General features: G+C 49.4%; 1 protein-coding gene across 1 annotated transcript; it reads left to right on the top strand.

Moving 5' to 3' along the window:
• The first annotated feature begins 8,371 nt into the window (after nt 1-8,371).
• Nucleotides 8,372-13,759, top strand: LOC128851499 (olfactory receptor 14A16-like). The gene has a single exon (XM_054060686.1). It carries the CDS (start codon nt 12,743-12,745, stop codon nt 13,757-13,759), a length of 1,017 nt encoding a protein of 338 aa, XP_053916661.1. The 5' UTR covers nt 8,372-12,742.
• The last annotated feature ends 6,547 nt before the right edge of the window (nt 13,760-20,306 follow it).

The following is a 20,306-nucleotide window of genomic DNA, read 5'->3' on the forward strand; positions in this document are numbered from 1 at the left end:
ATGACTGTGCCCCAGGCCTCGTCCACTTGCATCCCATTCCTGGGTGCCAGAATAAGAGGGGGACTGGATATCCCTTGGGCAGATTATTTCTTACCATCCCTTATTACTTCACTCTTCAATGATCAGAAGAATCTATGACCAGCTGTTTCATGGCCCAAATCTGGTATGACCTGGAACTTCTCCGACCTGAGTCTTCTATGACCCTTCTGTAATCCAACCCTTCTATTACCCAAATGAACTCTCACTCTTCTGTGACTCAAGTATTCTATGACCCGAATCTTCTATGACACAATCCTTCTATGAACCTTCTATGACTGAACTCTTCTCTCACTCCTCTATGACCCATCTCATGTAGAACCTGACTCTTCCGTTACCCATCTCTTATATGATGAGGCCCTTCTATGCTCTAAGCCTTCTATGACCTTCTATGACCCAACTGTTCTCTGAATCCTCTATGATGTAACTATGACCCTTCTTTGACCTATCATTTTTAGGTTGTTTTAGGACCAAACTCTTCTATGACCCAACTCTTTTATCAGCCCATTCTTCTGTGATCCCTCTATGACCTGAGTCATCTAAAACCTAAACCTGCTGTGAACCAAGTCTTCTATGGCCCTACTCTTATCTGACCCCGTTATGGCTTTCGATGACCCAACAACTCTAGGAGTCTTCTATGACTGAACTCTTCTGTGACTCACCTCCTTTATGATCCAAATACTTTATGACCAAATCATTTTATGACACAACCCTTATATGACCCGGCACATCTATGAACCGATTCTTCCATATCTCTTCCATGACCAGGATCGTCCATGACCTGATTGTTCCTTACCAATTTTATGAACCGACTCTTCTATGATCAAACCCTTCTAAAACCGAAAGTAAACTCTCACACTTCGATGACTTGTCTCTTCCAACATCCAAATATTTTATCATCATTCTATGACCTGAGACTTCTACGAACCGAGACTTCTACGACTCAACACTTCTACATCCTGACTCTTCTCACACAGAGTTAAAACCAGACTTTTTTATCACCCGACTCCTATGGGATCCGAACCTTCCATGACCCAACAATGTTATGAACCAACCCTTGTCTCAATTGAACCTTCTATGATCTGACTCCTACTCAACTCCTCTCACCCTGACTCTTACATGAGCCATCTCTCGTATCACCCGACACTTCAGTGAACTGACTCTTCTATGACTTGACCTTTCTATCACCCTTCTATGTCCGGATGTTTCTATGACCTGACACTTCTATTACGCGAACTTTCTTTCATGCAATGCTGAAGGTGACCTTCTATGATCCAACATTTCTAGGTACTTTCTACGACCAAACTCTTCTATGACCCAACTCTTGTAACACTCCACTCTTCTGTGACCGCTCTATGACCTGAGCCATCTAAAACCTAAACCTGCTGTGAAACAAGCCTTCTATGAGCCAACTCTTCTCAGACCCTGTTATGGTGTTCTATAACCCAACAACTCTAGGAATCTTCTATGACTCAACTCTTCTCTGATCTTTCTTTTTTATGATCCAAACACTTTATGACCAAACCATTTTATGACCCAACCCTTATATGACCTGGCACATGTATGACCTGATCCTTCCATGACTCTTCCATGACCAGATTCTTCTATGACTTGATTGTTCCTTAACACTTCTGTGACCCAACTCTTCTAAGACCAAATCCTTCTAAAACCGAAAACTCTCACACTTCTATGACTTGACTCTTCCAAGATCCAAATATTCTATGATCATTTTATGTCCTTGATCTTCTGTGATCTGAGACTTCTATGACCCAGATCTACTATGAACCTTCTATGACCCAACACTTCTACATCCTGACTTTTCTCACTCCCAAGTTTTCTGTTACTCTTCTATGACCCTACCCTTCTATGACCCAACTCTTCTGCAACTGCATGGAGCTGTGGGAGAGCCTTGGCATCTCCCATAACTCTACAGGCCTGTGTTTGGGATTCCATGGAATAACGGCTCCCAATTTGATTCAACAGATGTGAGAATGTTCATGACAGCAGTGTCTTTGTGGTCAAAGCCAGATCTGCCCTCCCAGAGCTGGAGGTCAGGGCTTGGCCTTTCTGCTTCATCAAGCAAACCCAGGCTTTTCTCAGCAGCCTTTGCCTGCTGCAATCATGGCCTCCAATTCTCGGCTCTAACGAGTCCCTGGGGAGGCTTTGTCAGGAACTATCCTCACTGAGACCAATTAATACTTCAAGATACACAGAGTTCTGCTTTTGACTTCTTGAGAGCTTTGCTCCATCTCCTCTCAGCAGCTGTGGTCCAAGGACTCAGCAGCAATCCACCCTGGGTCTCATTAAAATACAGAAAGTCTTAACGAGCTCTTTCTCCTCCTGTAGATTACTTCAGGTCTTCAAGCCCTGTACAGCTCATGGGAGTCATTTCCAGCATGTGTTAAAGAGGAAGATTTCAAAGTACACCTAAGAAAAATATTTATTTATTTATTTAATGTCTAAGTTTTATCAGTTTTCAGTTATATAATTTTTTCAATAATCATTGGTGCAGTGTCTCCTCAGGAGGTCGTGGAGGCTGGAGCTAGAGACTCCCGGCAGTCTCTTTCCCATCAGCCCTTCCAGGAACTTGTGTCTTGACTACGTGTCCAATGAGAAGAGATAAAGCTGGAGATGAGGGTCTCTACGTCTTCTGCTCAAAGGACGATTCTGAGGGTGAGGAAGTTCAGGTGATCTCGAGTCCCATGCCCAGCTCCAAGCAGGGCAGCTCTGAGGTCACTCCAGGCTGCTCAGTCAATGTCAGCATCCACAGAGAGTTCACACAGGAACCAAGCATCTAAGCCACCGTTAGAAAAACAGAGATGTTTTTCCATGGACACAGCTAATGGTCGGCCATGGCTCTTCAGATTCCCAGGAATGTCCACCCTCTTGTTGAGAGGAGTGTAAACCTTCTGCCAGTCTCCTGGTACATCTTCAGCCCATGGGGTTCTTTAGGCTGGAAATGAGTATGTGACACTTCTATGACTCTTTCATGACCCGAGTCTTCTATGTCCTGACTCATCTATGACCTTTATACGACTTGAAGATTCCATGAAACTTTTATGATCAGAGTCGTCTACAAATGACCCTTCTATGTATATCCTATGAACTGACACCTCTGTAACCTATCATTTACAGACTTGACCATTCTATGTCCCAACTCTTCAAGGAGCCTTCTATGACTCGACACTTTCATGACACTTGGGTTTTCTGAGACCCAAGCCTTCTACCAGGTCCACCCTTCTCTGTCTCTTCTCTGACTTTTCTGTGACCCGAATCTTCCGTGACCCGGCTCCTCTGTGACTGAATAATCTGTGCTACAACCATTCTATGACCGACCTTTATATGTCTCAACATTTCCATGAACTGGCTCTTCTACAACCTTTCTATGAAACGAGCTTTCCTTTTCCTGACTCAACTTTCATGCTTGACTCTTCTGAGACCCAAATATTTTATGGCCTTTCTATGACCTGAGCCTTCTATCAACCTGTATGACTGAATTCTGTTATTACTCCTCTATAAACAGACTCATCTCTGACCCCTCTCTTATATGATCAGACCCTTTGATGACTCGAGCCTTCTCTATCCCAGCCCTTCTATGAACCAAAACTTCTATGAACTTTTATGACCTGACTATTCTTAGACATTCTAATGATGTGACTTTCTATGACCCAAGTCTTCTATGACTCTTCTATGACCTGACTCTTCTACAACTCTTGGGTGTCAGGAATCACCTGTGCCTCAACACTTGTATGACCAGACTCTTCTGGGACCCGACCCTTCTATGACCTGACTGTTCTATGAAAAATTCCTACTACTGACAGACCCTTCTATGACCACAGCTCTTACATGAGCTGCTTCCTTTATGGCCTGAAACTTCCATCACCCTTCTAGGACCTGATTTCTCTGTGACCAACACTTCTATGGATGTGACCTTCCTATGACCCAACCCTTCTTTGAGCCTTCCATGATGCATCTCTTCTATGATCCGACTCTTTTATGACTCCTCTATGACCCAAGTCTTACATGAGCCAATGCTTTACGAGCCTTCTGTGACCTTCTATGACCTGACTCCTCTATGACCTGAAGCATCTATGATCCAAATATTCTATGAACCAACCCTTATATGACCTGACACTTCTATAACCCAACACTACTACGACTCTTCTCTGACCCGACCCTTCCCTGAACCTTCTCTGACCAAACCCTCCTCTTAGCCAAACTCTCATGCTCCTATGACTCAACTCTTCCATTACTCAAACATTATATTCTTGAGACTTTTATGACCCAAAACTTCTATGAACCTGCTACGACTGAACTCTTCCATGACCTGACTCACTTAAAAACCGACTCTTCTGTGACCCACCTCTTATATGACCTAAAACTTCTGTGACACAACCTTCTACGACCCAATGCTTCTATGACCTACTATGAACTCATAACAGTCTGACTCTTCTGTGATGGGACTTTCTATCACTCAACCCTTCTTTGAATCTTCCATGACCCAACCCTTCCCTGATTCAGTCCTTCTTTGATCATTCTCTGACCAAACCCTTCTAAAACCTCAATAAAATCTCCCACTTCTATGACTCGACTCGGAATTCCATGACCCAAATATTCTATGACCCTTTTATGACCTGAATCTTACAAAGGTCATGGAGTCTGTGGAAAGTCTTGGAGCACTGGCAGCACTCACACATTACATTTTCTTTTCAGGAATGGCCAATGGATGAGCAGGGGAGCGAATGGCTGTGCCCAAGGCCTTGTCCACTTGGATCCCTTTCCTGGGTGTCTGAATAAGAGGGGGACTGGATTTCCCTTGGGCAGATTATTTCTTACCATCCTTCCATGACCTGACCCTTAGATGATCTGAACAGTACTATGACCCCGGCCTTTTATGGCCTAAACCTGGCATGACCTCGAACTTCTATGACCTGAATCATCTATGACCCTTCTCTAATCCAACCCTTCTATTACCCAAATGAACTCTCACACTTCTCTGACTCAAGTATTCTATGGATCAAATCTTCTATGACCCAACGCTTCTATGAACCTTCTATGACTGAACTCTTCTCTTACTCCGCTATGACTCATCTCATGTATAACCTGACCCATCTCTTATATGATGAGGCCCTTCTATGCTCTAAGCCTTCTATGACTTTCTATGACCCAACTGTTCTCTGAATCTTCTATGATGCAATTTTTTATGACACAATTTTTTTAGTTTGACTTTTATTATTTGAGTCCTCTACAACACCTCTATGACTCTGACTCTTACATGAGCCAATTCTTGTATCACTCGACACTTCTGTGACCTGACTCTTCTATGACTTGACCCTTCTATCACTATTCTATGTCCGGATGCTTCTATGACTCGACACTTCTATGATGTGACCTTTCTTTGATGTAATGCTCCTATGAGCCTCCTTTGATCCAACATTTCTAGGTACTTTCTAGGACCAACCTCTTCTATGACCCAACTCTTCTATCAGCCCACTTTTCTGTAATCCCTGTGAACCTAAACCTCCTGTGAACCTAAACCTCCTGCGAACCAAGTCTTCTATGACCCTACTCTTCTCTGACTCTGTTATGGCATTCCATGACCCAAAAATTCCAGGAATCTTCTACGATCCAACTCTTCTCTGACCCAACTCCTTTATGATCTAAATACATTATGAAGAAATCATTTTATGACCCAATCCTCATATGACCTGGCACAACAATGATCTGATTCTTCCATGACTCCTCTATGACCTGGATCATCTATGACCTGATTGTTCCTTAACACATTTATGAACCAACTCTTCTAGGACCAAACCTTCTAAAACCAAAAACTCACACATTTATAAGACTTCTATGTCTCTTCCAACATCCAAATACTTCTATCATCATTTATGACCTCGATCTTCTATGACCTGAGATTTCTATGACCCAACACTTGTACATCCTCACTCTTCTCACACTCAGGTTTTCTGTGACTCTACCCTTCTATGACCCAACTCTTGTGCAACTGTATGGAGCTGTGGGAGAGCCTTGGCATCTCCCAGTAACTCTACCGGCCTGTGTTTGGGATTCCATGGAATAACTGCTCCCAATCTGATTCAACAATGTGAGAGTATTCATGACACCAGTGCCTTTGTGGTCAAAGGCAGATCTGCCTTCCCAGGGCTGGGGGTCAGGGCTTGGCCTTTCTGCTTCATCAAGCAAACCCAGGCTTTCTCAGCATCACAGATGCCTGCACAGCGCCTTTGCCTGCTGCAATCATGGCCTCCATTCTGGGCTCTAAGAAGTCCCTGGGAAGGCTTTGTCAGGAATTGTACTCACTGAGACCAATTAATACTTCAAGATACACTGAGTAATACTTTTGACTCCTTGAGAGTAAAATTCAGAAAGCTTAATGAGCTCTTTCTGCTCCTAGTAGTTTTCTTCTGGTCTTCAAGCCTTATACAGCTCATGGGAATCATTTCCCAGTGGGGTTAAAGAGGAAGATTTCAAAGTGCACCTAAGAAAAATGTTGATTTATTTATTTAAAGGTTATGTTTTATTACTTTTCAGATTATAGAAATTTTCCAATAATCGTTGGTGCAGTGTCTTGTCTGGAGGCTGGACTAGAGGCTCCCGGCAGTCTCTTTCCCACCAGCCCTTCCAGGAAACTGTGCCTTGACCACAGTGCCCAATGGGAAGCAGATAGCGCTGGAGATGAGGGTCTCTACATGTTCAGCTCAAAGGATGGTTCTGAAGGGCAAGGAAGTTCAGGTGATCTCGAGTCCCATGCCCAGCTCCAAGCAGGGCAGCTCTGAGGTCACTCCAGGCTGCTCAGTCAATGTCAGCATCCACAGAGAGTTCACACAGGAACCGAGCATCTAAGCCCCCAGTTAGAAAAACAGAGAGGAGGCACTTGACCATTTCCATGGACACCGCTAACGGTCGGCCATGGCTCTTCAGATTCCCGGGAACATCCACCTTCTTGTCCAGAGGAGTGGAACCCTTCTGCCAGTCTCCTGGTACACCTCCAGCCCATGGGGGGCTTTAGGCTGGAAACAGAATTCAAACACCATGACTTGGGTCTGGTCAAAGGAAATGCTGAAAGAAAAGGAGGTGGATGGAACACAAGGCCTCCAGGTTCCTGCAGAAGATAGAAGGCCTCCAAGAAAGGAATAGAACAGTTTTCAACAAGCATTGCCTTTAGGTCATTTCCTGTTGATGGCTCTGCTCCCCATTTCAATCATTGGGGCCCTAAAAACCTCACCTGCTTTTCCTTCCTCTCTTCCCAAAACCTGACCAAAGGATTAGAAGAAAGGAAGAATGGCCTTGGCCTCTGTGAATCTCCGGGATCTGGCACACGGAGGCCCACGGTGCCATTCCATTGTTCCTCTGATAAAGAATCAAGCTGGGAAGTGACTCTGGAATGAACCAACAAGGCCCATGGAGAGGCCAGGCTGTGTCTGTGTCTGGAGACCCGCATCCCTAAAGCTCAGATCAAGCTGGGGAAGAAATTCAAGTCTGGCTTCAATTGTCTCCTGGGCCGTAGGCTGAAGGGTGGGTGGAGGCCGCAGGAGGTGCTGGTGAGGGCCAGAAAGGCCCATAGAATCATAGAATAGATTCATAAAATCACCAGGTGTGAAAGGACCCACCGGATCATCGAGTCCAACCATTCCTAACACTCCTTTCAACCATGTCCCCAAGCACTTCATCAACCTGTTCCTTAAACACCTACAGAGAAGGCGACTCGACCACCTCCCTGGGCAGCTGTTCCAGTGCCTGATGACTCTTTCTGTGAAGAATTTTCTTCTGATATTCAGCCTGAACTTTCCCCTGGCGGAGCTTCAGGCCATTCCCCCTTGTCCTGTCCTCAGTCACTTGCGAGAAGAGCCCAGCTCCCTCCTCCCCACAACCTCCTTTCAGGTAGTCGTAGAGAGTAATAAGATCTCCCCTCAGCCTCCTCTTCTCCAGGCTAAACAACCCCAGCTCTCTCAGCCGCTCCTCGTAAGACTCATTCTCCAGCCCCTTCATCAGCTTCGTTGCTCTTCTCTGGACACGCTCCAGAGCCTCAACATCCTTCTTGTGGTGAGGGGCCCAGAACTGAACACAGTACTCAAGGTGCCGTCTCACCACTGCTGAGTACAGAGGGAGAATAACCTCCCTAGACCTGCTGGTCACACCATTTCTGATCCAAGCCAAGATGCCATTGGCCTTCTTGGCCACCTGGGCACACTGCTGTCAGTTGGCTGTCAACCATTACCCCCAGGTCCCTCTCCTCCGTGCAGCTCTCCAGCCACTCTTCCCCCAGTCTGTAACACTGCATTGGGTTGTTGTTCCCCAAGTGCAGGACCCGGCATTTGGCCTTGTTAAACCTCACACCATTGGCCTCAGCCCAGCGGTCCAGCCTGTTCAGAACCTCTTTGCAGAGCCTCCCTACCCTCCAGCAGATCCACGCTTCCACCCAGCTCAGTGTCATCTGCAAACTTGCTGAGGGTGCACTCAATGCCTTCATCCAGGTCATTGATAAAGACATTGAACAGGGCTGGACCCAGTACTGAGCCCTGGGGAACCCCACTTGTGACTGCCTCCAGCTGGAGTTAACTCCATTGACCACCGCTCTCTGGGCCATCCAAACAGTTTTCGACGCAGGAGAGTGTGCGCCTGTCCAGGCCAGAGGCTGACAGTTTCTGAAGCAGAATGCTGTGAGAAACTGTGTCAAAGGCTTTACTGAAGTCCAAGAAGACTCCAGCCACAGCCTTTCCCCCATTTATTAGTCGAGACATTTTGTCATAGAAGGTGATCAGGTTAGTTTGGCAAGATCTGCCTTTTGTGAACCCATGTTGACTGGGCCTGATCACCCGGTTCTCTTGCATGTGCTTCATGATAGCACTCAAGATCACCTGTTCCATGACTTTTCCCGGCACTCAGGTCAGACTGACAGGCCTGGAGTTCCCCGGATCCTCCCTGCAACCCTTCTTGTAGATGGGCACAACATCAGCCAGCCTCCAGTCCAGTGGAACTTCCCCAGTCAGCCAGGACCGCTGGAAGATGATGGAAAGGGGTTTGGAAAGGACATCCACCAGCTCCTTCAATACTCTTGGGTGGATCCCATCCGGTCCCGTAGACTTGTGGGTGTCTAGCTGGGCAAGCAAGTCTCTAACCACCTCCTCTTGGATCATGGGAGCCTCATTCTGCTCCTCTAACTCCTGGGTTTGTACATAGAGGGAACAACTTTCCTTATTATTAAAGACTGAGGACAAAGAAGGCATTAAGTACCTCAGCCTTGTCTTCATCCCTTGTCACTGTTGTTCTTCTGCATCCAATAGGGACTGAATATTCTCCCTCATCCTCCTTTTCTTGTTAATGCATTTGTAGAAAGATTTTTTATTATTTTTCACAGATTTAGCCAGTTTCATTTCTAGTTGGGCCTTAACCCTCCTGATTTTTTCCCTGCATGATCTCACTTCTTCGCTGTAGTCCACCCAAGATGCCTGTCACAATGTGAGCAAGGTGCCAGTGCTTAGGGAGTTACTCCAGTCTCCATGACCTTTGGAAGATGATGGAGAGAGGACTCACTGGGACATCGTCCTGCTCACTCTGCTCCCTGGGATGCTGCCCCTGCTGTCCCATACACTGGGAAGGATGGTGTTTGCTCAAGTGATCCCTGACTTGATCCCCACCCACCGCCGGTTGATCTCCTCCATAGTCCTGCCCTGAGACACAGAGGGCCGCAAGACCTTCCTTGGCAAGAGAGAGGCAGAGAGGACACAGGGAATCTCAGATCTCTCTACACCTGCTCCTCCTAAAACCAGTAGTACCCACACAGGGGCTTTGTTTCTTCCTTAGCAGTTTGTGATGCAGCAAATGCTCATCATGGTGCCCTTGAATGGCTTCTCAAGTTGAGACTGGGTTTCAGTCTGGACTCTTGCAGTGTTCAGGAGGATACTGTCCTTGAAGCCCATCTGTCCTGAGCTCTGTGACCATGTCCCAGCTCTGTCTCTCACAGGAACGGCTCCATCTCCTCCTGCCTGTGCCCCTGGCTGAGGGCATTGCTGCCCAGTGGGGCTGAAGCCCTGCAGCTGTGGCACCAGGCAAGCTCATCCCTGCCAGAAGGAAACCTGGGACCAAGAGTCCAACACCTCATGTGTTCAAATGCTTTGCTTAGAGCAGAGACGTGGCTGGGACAGGAGAGAGCTGAGTGTCTTTCTAGTCCCAGGTCAAATGCCTAAATTCACTCAACAGAATAGATCTCCCCAGCATGGAGAAATGAGATCATTCCTTGTCATCTTTCTGCTGCCCTGTCAAAGATGGAACAAGAAAAGTGATTCTCTTGCCCAGCTATTTCTCTAACAGCAGTATTGACACTGTAGGAAAGAAGTGTCTCTGCCCATCTGAGGGAAGGGAACATCAGGGATGGCTTCAGGCTGTTTCTCAGCAGGTTCCCCTGGAGCCCCAGGGACACCTGGAGGGAGCCCCGAGGGGGCAGAGCAAGGGCTGCCTTGGGCTGCTCCTCTGCTGCTGAGCTGGGCTGGGCTCCTGGCAGGGAGGGAGCTGGTGGCAAGTGGGCAGCGCTACAAAGAGCCATCTCTGGGCAGGAGCAGCTCCTCTGCAAAGCCCAGCAGAGCTGAGGGCACTGCCTGCAGGCAGCGAGGGGAGAGGAGGGAGGCAGAGAGAGGTTCAAGGCAGGGTGGGGTGGGAGGAAAGAGGAGACTTCATTTGGAGAAAAACATTCACAGCCTTTAACAAGGTAAGTCTCTGCAGGCAAAACAGTGCAGGTGCTGTTCCTGGGTGAATCTCAGCCTGTGGGATCTGTCAGGAGGTTCTCACAGTTTCTCCAGTGGAGAGAAAAAGGATGAGCTTTGGAGAGGGTTTCCTGGCTGCACGGCCAGTGGGACAGGACACGGCAGCTGCCTTCACCCAGGGATGTCTGCAGGGTGTGGAGCTGGGGGTGCACTCAGGGGTGCCCCGGGCTGTCCTTGAGATCCGGGTCCCTGCATCCCAGGCTCCGAGTGCCGGGACAGGGACTCTGCCGCCTGCCAGGGGCAGCTCAGCCTGCCCGGGGAGCTCCCCATGCTGGTACAAAGAGAAGCTGTGGGTGGAAAAAGCAACTCCTGCAGGAGAGAGGCTTTATGCTTCTAAGAGGGTCCTGGGTGAGTCAGAGCTGCTCACAGTTCCTGATCATCCCAGGACATTTCTGAGAGGATATTTCAAGAGGAAGGTCAATGCAGGGATTATGTTACAGATAAGGAGCTTTCCTGAATCTGTCATTTCAGTTACCTGTTCTTGGGGAATTGAGGGAAGAAATGGGGAAAAAAAAGGGGCTTTCATTCTTGAACAAGAGACTGAGACTGCTGAGCTGTAAGGATGAGTACCCAGTAGGTCTGGTAGGAGCTCCTGCACTGCCTGTGGACAGCACCAGCATCACCTCTGCTGGACCCCGCAGGGTTCTCCTGTCCTGCCCTGTTCAACCTGCAAACAGGAACCCACAGCCAGGCAGTGCCCTGCAAACAGGCAGCTTTGTGTAGGGGAGCGCACAGAGGTTGGGATGGGGTTGGAGAGCACTGACAGGGAAAAGACATGGGGCAGGGAAACACCTCTCAGGGAGAGAATGTCCAAGCAGCAGGGATGGGGTCATGGAATGAGAGGAATCTAAAACCAGAGAAGTGGCAGGAAGACTAGAGAAAATGCCATGTGATCCTGTCCAGTGCAGCCCCTTCCTCTGAGCAAGCCCCCTGCCTCCTCTCCCACCCAGCAAAGCCTCTGCCCTCAGGGCTCTGGGCTCCAAGGCTGAACCCCCTCCTCTGCAGCCACAGCTCCAGTGCCCTCTCCAGAGCCCAGGGGCTGAGAGCAACTGCCCGGCAAGGTTGGTGTCTGGGAGGGGGTGAGCACAGCTGGGGAAGGGGAACGCTGTCGGCGTGCCCGGCTGCCTCTGCCCTGGCCTCTCACAGCCAGACCCTCACTCTGTTCCTCCCTGTTTTCCCCCTGTCTCTGTTCTCGCTGTTCTCTCCTTGTTGCTGCCAGGCTCTCTGGGGATGGGAGCTGCAGCTGCAGAGTCACCCACTGCCCTGGTGGCTCCTTTCCTGCACTTGTGTCCATGGGAACCCGTGTCCCAGCTTTCCTGTAAGCTGTGGGGCTGAGGGCAATGCAGTCAGTGGGACTGGGGAAGGACCTGAATCTCCCTTCATCAAATGCCATCCTGAGGACACTTGACTCTCCTTGAGGTTTCCTTCCAAGCTGTGAGCTTTCCTCCAGGATGCAAACCTGTTCTGTCACGTCTTTGTATTTCCTGCAAGCCCCATGGAGAAGAGATGCTATGAGAGAGACAATGCTGATGGGTTTGTGAACTGAGACATGTCTGTCCTAGGCTGCAAGTGGGTGCTGAGACCTTAGGCAAAGGTGAGGCATTGAATGGTGTGAGGTGGATCTCTCTGCTCTCAACAGGGCCTGGAGGCATTTCAGGGTGACACAAGAATGTGATCATTCTGGCTGTGGAGATGCACCAGGAGCACTTCCCCAGGATAGAGCTGAACCCCAGCAGTGTCCCCTGTCCCCACCGTCCCCATCACCCCCTGCTGCAGAGCAGGGCTGACTCCTCGCAGCCAGCGGGCAGAGGCCCTGCTCCTCCCGGCACATTCAGCCGGCACCGAGCAGGGCTCCAGGCTCGGAGCTGAAGGAAGGGCTGCGAGAGAAGGGACAGTGTGTGTGCATCAGGGGAGGGGAATGAGAGATGGCTTTGATTTGGCTCAGGAAATTCTCCCCTAACTTGTCACTGTCCTTTCCTCCTCTGACAGTGCCCCATATCCAGAGGCAGCAGATGTCCAACAGCAGCTCCATCACCCAGTTCCTCCTCCTGGCATTTGCAGACACACGGGAGCTGCAGCTCTTGCACTTCTGGCTCTTCCTGGGCATCTACCTGGCTGCCCTCCTGGGCAACGGCCTCATCATCGCCACCATCGCCTCTGACCACCACCTCCACACCCCCATGTACTTCTTCCTCCTCAACCTCTCCCTCCTCGACCTGGGCTCCATCTCCACCACTGTCCCCAAATCCATGGCCAATTCCCTCTGGAACACCAAAGTCATTTCCTATGCAGGATGTGTTGCCCAATTCTTTCTGTTTGTCTTTCTCATTTCAGCAGAGTATTCTCTTCTCACCATCATGTCCTATGACCGCTACGTTGCCATCTGCAAACCCCTGCACTACGGGACCCTCCTGGGCAGCAGAGCTTGTGTCCACATGGCAGCAGCTGCCTGGGGCGCTGGGTTTCTCAATGCTCTGCTGCACACGGCCAATACATTTTCCCTGCCCCTCTGCCAGGGAAATGCTCTGCACCAGTTCTTCTGTGAAATCCCACAGATCCTCAAGCTCTCCTGCTCACACTCCTACCTCAGGGAAGCCGGGCTTATTGTGGTCAGTGTACTAGTAGCATTTGGCTGTTTTGTTTTCATCATACTGTCCTATGTGCAGATCTTCAGGGCTGTGCTGAGGATCCCCTCTGAGCAGGGACGGCACAAAGCCTTTTCCACGTGCCTCCCTCACCTGGCTGTGGTCTCCCTGTTTCTCAGTACTGACTTATTTACACACCTAAAGCCCCACTCCACCTCCTCCCCATTTCTGGACCTGATGGTTTCAGTTCTGTACACGGTGGTGCCTCCAGCATTGAACCCCCTCATCTACAGCTTGAGGAACCAGGAGCTCAGAGCTGCCCTATGCCAACTGACCCAATGCACGCGGTTTCACTGACAATAATCTGCATCCCCTTCTTTGCTCGTTTCCCAGAGTTTAATTCGGGCCAGAATCTGCTCTTTGCCCTTGTGATAATCTTTCTGAGAGATCATCTTCTGGGCTCATGTTACTTGTCTTGAGGGTTGATCCAATTGTGTCTGACTGTGGCACATCACCGAGCCAGATGTGACCTCTCCAAATGCAGCTCTTAAAAAAAAGGGCATCTCCCAGGAGTGGTGCCTGAAGGCTGAGCTTTTCCTCCAAAGGTGCTGCCAATAAAATACCTAAGGAAGTGGTCTGTGAAAGAGTCTTTTGTTCTTGTGCTCTCCTTTTGTTTGGGGTGAAGCTCATGGTCCCATTGAGTTCCACTGGATGAAAAGTTCTGGTTTTAGAAGCTCTCTTCTTGATGTCCAGTGGCAGTGGAGATGGTGCATGGGCTCCCCATTACCTCCTCGGGCTGCTTCACATAGGACAGGACTGATGGCACATACAAATCTCTTGCAAAAATGGGTTTGGAGGGGTATGGAGAGGATGGGGACTCATCATCTGCCCTGGGTTGGGGTGAATGGAGTCTTGGAATTAGAAACACCCTCAAAGGTGATGTCCCCCAGAGTGAAGCACAGAATCGAGGTGTCCACAAACAAGGATTGTGAAGCACCATGGAAGTGAGAGGGGACCAAGCAGGCAGAGGGAAGAGGGGAATGGAGAGATGCGGAAGCTGCCTGAGGAGCCCCAGGGATCTCGTGCTGCCCTGGGCAGTGGGGCTGGTGGGGGCAGAGAAGAGGTCAAATGCAGCTGGGGTTGAGGATCACCTACAACACAAGTGCAGGAGAGCCTGGGAGTGCCTGGCCTCTGTTTCCTTGTGTCATTACTGCAAGCAGCAGCCCTGGAGCTGATGGGCAGGCTGAGACCCCTCTCTCTGTACCCCAGGAGTTGCTGTGTCCTCCAGAGGGGCTGTGGTTGAACGGCCAGAGCTCTGCAGCCCCCTTGATGGGCAGTGCCGTGGGGCCATCCCAGACTGAGAAAACACCAGTGTGGAGCTGAGCTGTGAGCGCGCAGGGTGAGGGCACCCAGCAGGTGCTCACTGGTGCAGAGCCAGGAGTGATGGTGAAGGAAGCAAGGACCAACGGGGAAAAGAGAGGGGCCTGGTCTGTGCTGTGTTCCCGGGACACCCTGGGGAAGCTGCTCCATGGAAATCATCCCCAATGACTTCCACACACAGGCCACTTCCAGGTCTGGCTGTGCATCCCAGCTCTGAGGAGGGACTTTTACTGCATGGACACCTCTGTCCTCTTCCTTTGCTCGGTGATACTCAACTCCACCACCATTAATAAGAGAATGGGAACCTGTTTCCTACTGACATTTCTTGCACACCAGTCCCACAGCTCTGGGCACTGCTGGGCTCTCAGCCAAGACCTTTCTCACACAGCTCCAAACACATCAGGGGCTCATGGCCTCGTCTCTTCAAACACTGAGAACGTCCATGGATTGGGATCCCCCCGCCACCCTGGGTCTTTGCTCAGTGTTTTACCCTGAAAGGTTTCTCAAACCCCAGCTCTCTCAGCCTCTCCTTGTCCATAATGTGCTCCAGCCCCAACCAGCCTTCTGGCCTCGGCAGGACTCGCTCCAGGCTGGGCAGGGTCTTCCTTGTGCTGGGAGCCCCATACTGGACACAGCAGCCCTGATGGTGGGTTAACCTTGGCCAGCAGCCAGACCCCCCCGAGCTGCTCCCTCCCTTCTGGGAACCAATGGACAGAGGGAGAGAGTGAACCAGAAAAGCTCATTGGCCAAGAGAAAGCCAAGAAGATCAGGGACCAATGACTGTCACTGGCACAGACGTGTGGACTTGCCAAGGGTCAGTTCAATTTATTGCCAGTTAAGAAAGCTTTGGATTGAAAGAAGGACAAAATATTAAAGCCCATTCCCTTCCCAGTTTCTTCCCAGGCTCAAATTACTCCATTGCCCCCAAGTCATCTGCCCACCCAGGCCCTGGAGAAGCATGGAGGATGGAAAATAGGAGGTTAAGAGTCAGGAAAGAACAGGGCTGTTGCTCCCTTGTCCTCACACTTCTATCCTGCTCCAGCCTGGCTCCTGTCCATGCTATCTCACCATATTTGTGGTCAAAGCTATGTGTGGTTCGCTCTCTACTCATGGGGCATTGTCACGGCCCTGAAAGCATCCATGGGCCTTCATGGCCCTCACCAGCATCTCCCTGGGGCCTCCATCCACCCCTCAGCCTACAGCCCAGGAGACCATTGAAGCCAGGCCTGAGTTTCATCCCCAGCTTGATCTGAGCTGTAGGGGTGCGGCTCTCCAGACACAGACACAGCCTGGCCTGTCCATGGGCCTTGTTGGTTCATTCCAGAATCACTTCCCAGCCTTGATTCTATATAAGGCGAACAACAGGAATGACACTGTGGGCCTCTGTGTGCCAGACCCAGCTGATTCACAGAGGCCAAGGCCAGTTCTTCTTCCTTTCTTCTTCATCTCTTGGTCAGGTTTTGGGAAGAGAGGAAGGAAAAGCAGGTGAGGTTTTAGGGTCCCAATGACTGAAAGGGGGAGCAGAGCCATCAACAGGAAATGACCTAAAGGCAATGCTTGTTGAAAACTGTTCTATTCCTCTTTATGGAGGCCTTCTATCTTCTGCAGGAACCTGGAGGCCTTGTGTTCCTTCACCTCCTTTTCTTTCAGCATTTCCTTTGACCAGACCCAAGTCATGGTGTTTGATTTCTGTTTCCAGCCTAAAGCCCCCCATGGGCTGGAGGTGTACCAGGAGACGGGCAGAAGGGTTCCACTCCTCTGGACAAGAAGGTGGATGTTCCCGGGAATCTGAAGAGCCATGGCCGACCATTAGTTGTGTCCATGGAAATGGTCAAGTGCCTCCTCTCTGTTTTTCTAACGGGGGCTTAGATGCTCGGTTCCTGTGTGAACTCTCTGTGGATGCTGACATTGACTGAGCAGCCTGGAGTGACCTCAGAGCTGCCCTGCTTGGAGCTGGGCATTGCACTTGAGATCACGTGAACTTCCTTATCCTCAGGAATCAGTCCTCTGAGCAGAAGATGTAGAGACCCTCATCTCCAGCGTTATCTGTTCTCATTGGGCACATGGTCAAGGCACAGGTTCCTGGAAGGGCTGATAAGAAAGAGACTGAGTCTCTAGTCCAGCCTCCAGACCTCCTGAGGAGACACTGCACCAGTGATTATTGGAAAATTTCTATAAACTGAAAACTGATGAAACATCGATATTAAATAAATAAATAAATATTTTTCTTAGGTGCACTTTGAAATCTTCCTCTTTAACAATGCTGGGAAATGACTCCCATGAGCTGTACAAGGCTTGAAGACCAGAAGAAAACTCCTGGAGGACAAAGAGCTCGTTAAGGCTTTCTGTATTTTAATGAGACCCAGGGTGGATTGCTGCTGAGTCCTTGGCCCTCAGCTGCTGAGAGGAGATGGAGCAAAGCTCTCAAGAAAGTCAAAAGCAGAACTCAGTGTATCTTGAAGTATTAATTGGTCTCAGTGAGGATAACTTCCTGACAAAGCCTCCCCAGGGACTCGTTAGAGCCCAGAATTGGAGGCCATGATTGCAGCAGGCAAAGGCGCTGAGAAAAGCCTGGGTTTGCTTGATGAAGCAGAAAGGCCAAGTTCTGACCTCCAGCCCTGTGAAGGCAGATCTGGCTTTGACCACAAAGGACACTGGTGTCATGAATACTCTCACATTGTTGAATCAGATTGGGAGCAGTTATTCGATGGATTCCCAAACACAGGCCTGTAGAGTTATGGGAGATGCCAAGGCTCTCCCACAGCTCCATGCAGTTGCACAAGAGTTGGGTGATAGAAGGGTAGGGTCATAGAAGAGTAACAGAAAACCTGGGTGTGAGAAGAGTCAGGATGTAGAAGTGTTGGGTCATAGAACTCTCAGGTCATAGAAGATCGAGGTCATAAAATGATGATAGAATATTTGGATGTTGGAAGAGACATAGAAGTCTTATAAGGTGTGTGAGTTTTTGGTTTTAGAAGGGTTTGGTCATAGAAGAGTCGGTTCATAAAATTGGTAAGGAACAATCAGGTCATGGACGATCCAGGTCATAGAAGAGTCATGGAAGAATCAGATCATTGTTGTGCCAGGTCATATGAGGGTTGGGTCATAAAATGATTTCTTCATAATGTATTTAGATCATAAAGGAGTTGGGTCACAGAAGAGTTGGATCATAGAAGATTCCTGGAATTTTTGGGTCATCAAATGCCATAACAGAGTTAGAGAAGAGTAGGGCCATAGAAGACTTGGTTCACAGGAGGTTTAGGTTCACATTGACCACAGAAAAGTGAGCTGATAGAAGAGTTGGTTCATAGAAGGGGTTGGTCCTAGAAAGTACCTAGAAATGTTGGATCAAAGAAGGGTCATAGAAGCATTACATCAAAGAAAGGTCACATCATAGAAGTGTTGAGTCATGGAAGCATCCGGACATAGAAGGGTGATGGAAGGCTCAAGTCATAGAAGACTCAGGTCACAGAAGTGTCGAGTGATACAAGAATTGGCTCATGTAAGAGTCAGAGTCATAGAGGTGTTGTAGAGGACTCAAATAATAAAAGAGTCAGTTAATAGAAGGGTTGGTTCACAGACCTGTTGTGTCATGGAAGGGTCGGGTCCCAGAAGAGTCAAGTGATTAAAAACTCTGGTTCTAACTCTGTCTGATCATAAAAGTGTTGCAGAATAGATGATTCCTGTCATAGAAGAGTCATAAAAACATGGTGCCATAGAAAGTTGCATCATAGAAGACTCAGAGAACAGTTGGGTCATAGAAGGTCATAGAAGGCTTAGAGCATAGAAGCGCCTCATCATATAAGAGATGGGGCATGGAAGAGTCAGGTTATACATGAGATGGATCATAGAGGAGTGAGAGAAGAGTTCAGTCATAGAAGATTCATAGAAGGGTTGGGTCATAGAAGATTCGGGTCATAGAATACTTGAGTCACAGATGTGTGAGAGTTCATTTGGGTTTTAGAAGGATTGGATTACAGAAAGGTCATAGAAGACTCAGGTCATAGAAGTTCCAGGTCATACCAGATTTGGGCCATCAAACAGCTGGTCATAGATTTTTCTGATCACTGAAGAGTGAAGTCATTAAGGGATGGTAAGAAATAATCTGCCCAAGGGATTATCCAGTCCCCCTCTTATTCAGACACCCAGGAATGGGATGCAAGTGGACGAGGCCTGGGACACAGTCATTCGCTCCCCTGCTCATCCATTGGCCATTCCTGAAAAGGACACGTAATGTGTGAGTTGTGCCAGTGCTCAGGGAGTTCCCCCAGACTCCATGACCTTTGGAAGATGATGGAGAGTGTCCTCACTGTGACATCATCCTGCTCACTCAACTCCCTGGGAAGCTGCCCCTCCTGTCCCATAGACTGGGAAGGATTACATTTGCTCAAGTGATCCCAGACTTGATCCCCACCCACTGCTGGCTGATCTTCTCCAGAGTCCTGCCCTGAGTCCTAGAGGCCTGGGAGACCTTGGTGGGGAAGACAGAGGCAAAGAGGACACAGGGAATCTCAGATGTGTCTATGCACCTGCTCTTCCTAAACCCAGCAGTGCCCACACAGGGGCTTTGTTTCTTCTTTAACTTGTCATGAAGACCAAACACTCATTATGGGACCCTGGAATGGCCTTTCAAGTTGACATTTGTTTTCTCCTCTGGGCCCTTGCTGTGCTTGCAGGATGCTGTCCTTGAAGCCCATCTGTCCTGAGCTCTGTGACCATGTCCCAGCTCTGTGTCCCACAGGAACAGCTCCAGCTCCTCCTGCCTGTGCCCCTGGCTGAGGGCATTGCTGCCCAGTGGGGCTGAAGCCCTGCAGCTGTGGCACCAGGCAAGCTCATCCCTGCCAGAAGGAAACCTGGGAAACCAGAAGCGTCCAAGATCCCACGTGTGGGTAAAATGCCTAAATTCACTCAATGGAACACATCTTCCCAGCTTGGAGAAATGAGATCATTCTTTGTCACCTCCCTGCTGTCCTGTCTAAAGATGGGACGAGAAAAGTGATTCTCCTGCCCATCTATTTTTCTAACAGGAGCAATGACACTGCAGGACAGAAGTGTCTCTGCCCGTCTGAGGGAGGGAACATCAGGGATGGCTTCAGGCTGTTTCTCAGCAGGTTCCCCTGGAGCCCCAGGGACACCTGGAGGGAGCCCCGAGGGGGCAGAGCAAGGGCTGCCTTGGGCTGCTCCTCTGCTGCTGAGCTGGGCTGGGCTCCTGGCAGGGAGGGAGCTGGTGGCAAGTGGGCAGCGCTACAAAGAGCCATCTCTGGGCAGGAGCAGCTCCTCTGCAAAGCCCAGCAGGGCTGAGGGCACTGCCTGCAGGCAGCGAGGGGAGAGGAGGGGGCAGAGAGAGGTTCAAGGCAGGGTGGGGTTGGAGGACAGAGGAGACTTCATTTGGAGAAAAATCATCAAAGCCTTTAACAAGGTAAGTCTCTGCAGGCAAAACAGTGCAGGTGCTGTTCCTGGGTGAATCACAGCCTGTGGGATCTGTCAGGAGGGCTCTCACAGTTTCTGCAGTGGAGAGAAAAAG

Source organism: Cuculus canorus, chromosome 2, assembly GCF_017976375.1.
Source record: "Cuculus canorus isolate bCucCan1 chromosome 2, bCucCan1.pri, whole genome shotgun sequence".
In the NCBI taxonomy this organism is placed as follows: Eukaryota; Metazoa; Chordata; class Aves; order Cuculiformes; family Cuculidae; genus Cuculus; species Cuculus canorus.

Bases quoted from the DNA above. Each gene is read 5' to 3' on its own strand.
- LOC128851499 (XM_054060686.1), top strand. From the start codon at position 12,743: ATGGCTTTGATTTGGCTCAGGAAATTCTCCCCTAACTTGTCACTGTCC.